The sequence below is a fragment of the Rhipicephalus microplus genome, chromosome 10 (genome assembly GCF_043290135.1).
Source record: "Rhipicephalus microplus isolate Deutch F79 chromosome 10, USDA_Rmic, whole genome shotgun sequence".
Classification (NCBI taxonomy): domain Eukaryota; kingdom Metazoa; phylum Arthropoda; class Arachnida; order Ixodida; family Ixodidae; genus Rhipicephalus; species Rhipicephalus microplus.
Window position 1 is genome coordinate 31,991,367 of NC_134709.1, and position 4,783 is coordinate 31,996,149.

The following is a 4,783-nucleotide window of genomic DNA, read 5'->3' on the forward strand; positions in this document are numbered from 1 at the left end:
AGCAGACGACAACTGACCATGCTGACGACTGGGCTGGCCTAGGTTATCGTGAATAGAGCAGCATTGGAACTAGAACGCTGTGGGAAAACGAATGGGCGACTGAAGTTGTGGTGGTGCTAACAAAAAAAAAGCAGTACCTTAATGCGGTCACCATGCGCAGTCAAGGTGCTTTTAAATCTGGATGTCTACGACACTGTTTACCCATTTTAAAGTGACGCAACTATCATCATCATCATTATGGGCCTGCAGTAAGTCAAGTCGAGTCATTGGTCGAGTCAACATTCCAATACAACACTTCTCGCCATAGAGGAAGCTTCTCGCAGAAGCCCTCAAAGAATCGTAAGCATGCCAGGTGAGTGTCTTCTGTTAAATTTTCATATTGAAGTTGTAAGCCGCAAAGGTAAATAAATAAAAAAAGAGAGGACAGTTGATTTTCAGCCTCGCGCTGTATATCTTTACTGCTTATTCATGTATGTATGTACAAACCAACTGACTAGCCTAACAACGTGTTCTGGTGGTGGGTGTTCTTTGGTCTAGCCACCATTCTACTGTGCTCTGTGCTGTTCAAGATGGCTGAGAGCGCGGATCGCAAATTTCGGCGTGAAATTAATCGGCGCGTCAATGCTAGTTTTCAGCTTATTGACAGTGAGGCCGATGTCATAAATGACACGCGGTACGTTGACCGAGATTCCCGCAACGCCGAAAGAGAGAGCGACTTGCCCTCCGAGGCTTGTGCGGTCGACCTCGAAGACGGCCATCGTCGCCTTTGTGTTCATGACAGAGAACGGCCTTCGGCACACTCCTCGATCGTTCCAGAAACGGATGTGCCCCAAGGACACGTTTTGATTTCTGGCGACGCGTGCTACCCCAGCGGCTGCAGTGTTTCTGTGCCTCACGATCACACAGACTTCGAACGGCGTGCCTTCCATGACAGCAGCGCTGCGGCTTCGACTTCGGCGACCTCGCAGGTGAGGCAGAGGGATTCTTTCGAATTGGCACCGACTGGGAGTAACGAAGAGCAAGTTTGTGAACGCGGCAGTGTGGACAGCTTGCTGGCCTTTCGTGAGAGACTGCAAGCGTGGGCCTTACAATCTCGCGCATCGCACACTTCAGTTACATCGCTCTTGAGAGTACTACAGTCCCACGAATGCTTCAGCGCGCTCCCTTCAACTGCAAGGGCATTGTTACAGACGCCCAAGAAGTGCCTGGAAGTGTTGCAGCTGGCCGGCGGGAAATACCATCATTTCGGCCTCAGTGCAGGCCTACAGCGAGTGCTGCAAGATTGTGCAGAACTACCAAGAATTTTGAAGCTTAGCTTCAACATTGACGGTCTGCCGGTTTCAAAAAGTTCACGGGGCCAATTTTGGTGCATACTGGGACGCATAAGTAATTTGGAGGACAAAGCACCATTTATAGTGGGTGTTTTTTTCGGAAGCAGCAAGCCCAACAACGCGAATGATTTTTTGCGACCATTTGTTTGTGACATAAATGCTGCTATCACAACAGGGATTACCATTGGAGAAACTGCAATTCCTGTTAGCTTGTATGCCCTCATATGTGATGCACCAGCAAAGGCATTTGTATTATATGTCAGAAGCCACACAGGCTATTACAGCTGCACCAAATGTGACGTAAAAGGTGTCTACTGTGAGGGCAGGGTGTGCTTCCCAAACGTCAATGCTCGCAAGCGAACAGATGACAGCTTTCGCTTAAAAGTCCAGGAGGAGCATCACACAGGCGAAAGTATTCTTGAGGAACTTCCTTTTGACCTAGTGAAAGATATACCATTAGATTACATGCACCTTGTGTGCTTGGGTGTCATGAACAAGCTCTTGACACTGTGGGTACGTGGCCCAAAAGTGACCAGACTTGGAAGCAAAGTGCGTCTTGAGATGTCGGAAAAAAATTCTCAAATTGCACGGTGTGTTCCATGTGATTTTAGCCGAAAGCCGAGGAGCATTGCTGAACTTGATCGGTGGAAAGCGACTGAGTTTCGCTTTTTTCTTTTATATGGAGGACCCGTTGTTTTGTCATCACTGATTCCTGCACACATGTACAAGAACTTCTTAGCTTTACATGTGGGGATCTCTGTTCTTTCCACACCAGCTGCACCTGCAAGTGAGATAGAGTATGCCGGAAACATGCTCAAGTTTTTTATCCGGACATTCATAAGCATTTATGGCAAAGAGCATGTTTCACACAATGTGCATGGCCTGTGTCATTTGGCAGATGATGTTACACACCTTGGCCCCTTGGACTCATGGAGTGCCTTCCCATTTGAAAACCATATGTCCTCGTTAAAGAGAATGCTGAGAAAGCCAGACCTTCCCTTGGAGCAACTTTGCAACAGGCTTGCTGAGCAGGCACACCGTCCTCTGAGGCATAAGAAAACTGAAAGCCATGTCGTATTTGCTGCAGAGCATGCTGACGGGCCACTTGTTGCTCCATGCCGAGGCCCCGAGTTTAAAAAAGTAACATTGCCTGGCAATGTCATTCTTAGAGCTGAAAAGAGAAATGGGTGCTGTAGGCTAAGTGATGGGTCAATCGTCGTTATTGACAATTTTGCTCATCTCCCGTGCGGTGAGCCATGCATAATTGGAAGGAAGTTCCTCAAGTGTGAAGATTTTTATTCTCTGCCATGCCCTTCCTCCATACTGGGAATTTACTCAGTGTCTCAGCCTTCTAGTCTGCGGTATTGGCCTCTGAAGAACATCTCACAGAAATGCCTGAAAGTGTATTTGAAAAGGAAAAGCATTGTTTTCCCTCTTTTGCATGCTACAGTGCACATGTAATAAACTTTCACAACTGTGTCAGAATGTATACAGAATTTGAATTTGGCTTCTCTTTCTTTTGCAAGGTCAATACGTTGTCGTTCTCTTCCCAGAAGAGGATGATACATCTGGGATCATCCTCAAAAGTTGGCTGAAAGGCGACGGCTGCCTGTGGCCTCGACAAACTAAATATGTACATAGTTTGTTGAAGGCGAAAGCGACTCCAGGGGCTGACTGGATAGAAGTGCCTTGCACTGTTGTCCGAGAATTTGGTAAATTATTCCTTATTTATGCTGTTTTACTGCACGTTTTTCAGCGATTTGGTCAGCAATGAAGTAAAAGGTATGTAATAAACTGCAATTTCAGCATTGTAACTCTAATTGCCACTTTAGATCAAAGTAACTTCTTAAAAGTTTAGATGGGTTCGAGAATATCAGGAAAAGATATCAGAAGATGGCTTCGAAGAATATCAGAAGATAGCTTCGAGAATATCAGGAAAAAAAGAACAATTATGCGAAATCAAGTATCTCATATTTTGTGAATACTTGCATGTCAGCTGTCATTGCAGCAAAATTTAAATGATCCATTTTAATATCATGGGTGACTCTTAGTACCTGCTTGGTAATGACTTATGCAAAGGAATTGGAGTTCTACTTGTTATGTGTGACAGATCTGAGAAATGATCATGCTTATCATTTAATTAGTAGTTGTTGCCCTTCTTTCTGCAGATACATATGCCGAAGCACGGGCAAATCTGCCAAGGGTAGAAAATGGATCCAACTTGGACGGCGAGGCAGAACTTGGGAAAGGCAGAAGAAAAAAAAATAAGAGATCCTATGAGTCTGAAGATGATGAAGGGGCACCATCACCTCCAGCTTCAATGATAAGACGTATAACACCATTTTTGAACTTTACGTAAAGTGAACTGCTTGTACTTATGTTTTTTAATAGTATTGAATCTTTTTACATCCTGCAATGCCTATTTTACAATGATAGCCCCACGGAATTGCTCACACTGTTTTCTGTTATCTACCGCCAAAAGTAACACTGGGTTATCTGGCTTTAGGGCTGTGAAATGCTGATTCTGGCTTGCTTTCTTAGGGAGAAAACACAAGCGACCAAGAAATTTAGAGAATCGGCCACTGCCCACCCAGCCACGGTCATTGGAACATGAAGGTGATATGCTTCTGGGATAAAATCCTGTTTTTTTTTCTTGCTATTTTATTTATCTCTCCTCTTTACAACCCCTTTTTCTACACCCCTATGCAGGGTGGCAAACTGGTTAATAACTCCATGTTAACCTCTATTTACTTTTCATTTTCCTTTCCAAAATGTCATGTCAAATAGCATATGACATGCTTCTGACCTGCGATAACTGAGAATGTCAGCACGCATTTAAGTACTCGCTTCTTTAAGTACTCGCTTTAAGTACTCGCTTGGGAGGATTGACAGATTGAGAGCTCTTTCTTGATTCGGTGGATGGTGGTGCATGGCCGTTCTTAGTTGGTGGAGCGATTTGTCTGGTTAATTCCGATAACGAACGAGACTCTAGCCTATTAAATAGGTGCGGGGTTCCCAGCACCTTACAACCTTCTTAGAGGGACAAGCGGCTCCTAGCCGCACGAAACAGAGCAATAACAGGTCTGTGATGCCCTTAGATGTCCGGGGCCGCACGCGCGCTACACTGAAGGAAGCAGCGTGTCTTTATCCCTGTCTGAAAAGACTGGGTAACCCGTGGAACTTCTTTCGTGATTGGGATAGGGGCTTGCAATTGTTCCCCTTGAACGAGGAATTCCCAGTAAGCGCGAGTCATAAGCTCGCGTTGATTACGTCCCTGCCCTTTGTACACACCGCCCGTCGCTACTACCGATTGAATGATTTAGTGAGGTCTTCGGACCGATGTCCGGCGCGGCCTTTCGGTTGCGCCGGTCTGTTGGAAAGATGACCAAACTTGATCATTTAGGGACCCGTGGTCCCTATAGGGACCACGGGTCCGCTGGTTGCCAGCCCAG

The 4,783-nt window shown here is 45.7% G+C and overlaps 1 protein-coding gene across 2 annotated transcripts; it reads left to right on the top strand.

The window, feature by feature from the left end:
* The first annotated feature begins 204 nt into the window (after window positions 1-204).
* LOC142774679 (uncharacterized) lies at window positions 205-4,565 on the top strand. Of its 2 annotated transcripts, XM_075875382.1 has the most exons (4): window positions 205-352; window positions 2,858-3,043; window positions 3,500-3,661; window positions 3,873-4,565. In XM_075875382.1, the coding sequence occupies exons 1-4, from the start codon at window positions 346-348 to the stop codon at window positions 3,965-3,967; spliced, it is 450 nt and encodes a 149-aa protein (XP_075731497.1). In that variant the 5' UTR covers window positions 205-345; the 3' UTR covers window positions 3,968-4,565. The 2 variants fall into 2 exon arrangements, 1 of the variants encoding a protein (XP_075731497.1); XR_012886493.1 differs by lacking the exon at window positions 205-352 and adding an exon at window positions 365-968 and having other exon boundaries at window positions 2,858-4,565.
* The last annotated feature ends 218 nt before the right edge of the window (window positions 4,566-4,783 follow it).

Coding starts and splice junctions, on each gene's coding strand:
- LOC142774679 (XM_075875382.1), top strand. Junction 3,044..3,499: donor CACTGTTGTCCGAGAATTTG/GTAAATTATTCC, acceptor TTCTTTCTGCAG/ATACATATGCCGAAGCACGG. Junction 3,662..3,872: donor TCCAGCTTCAATGATAAGAC/GTATAACACCAT, acceptor TTGCTTTCTTAG/GGAGAAAACACAAGCGACCA.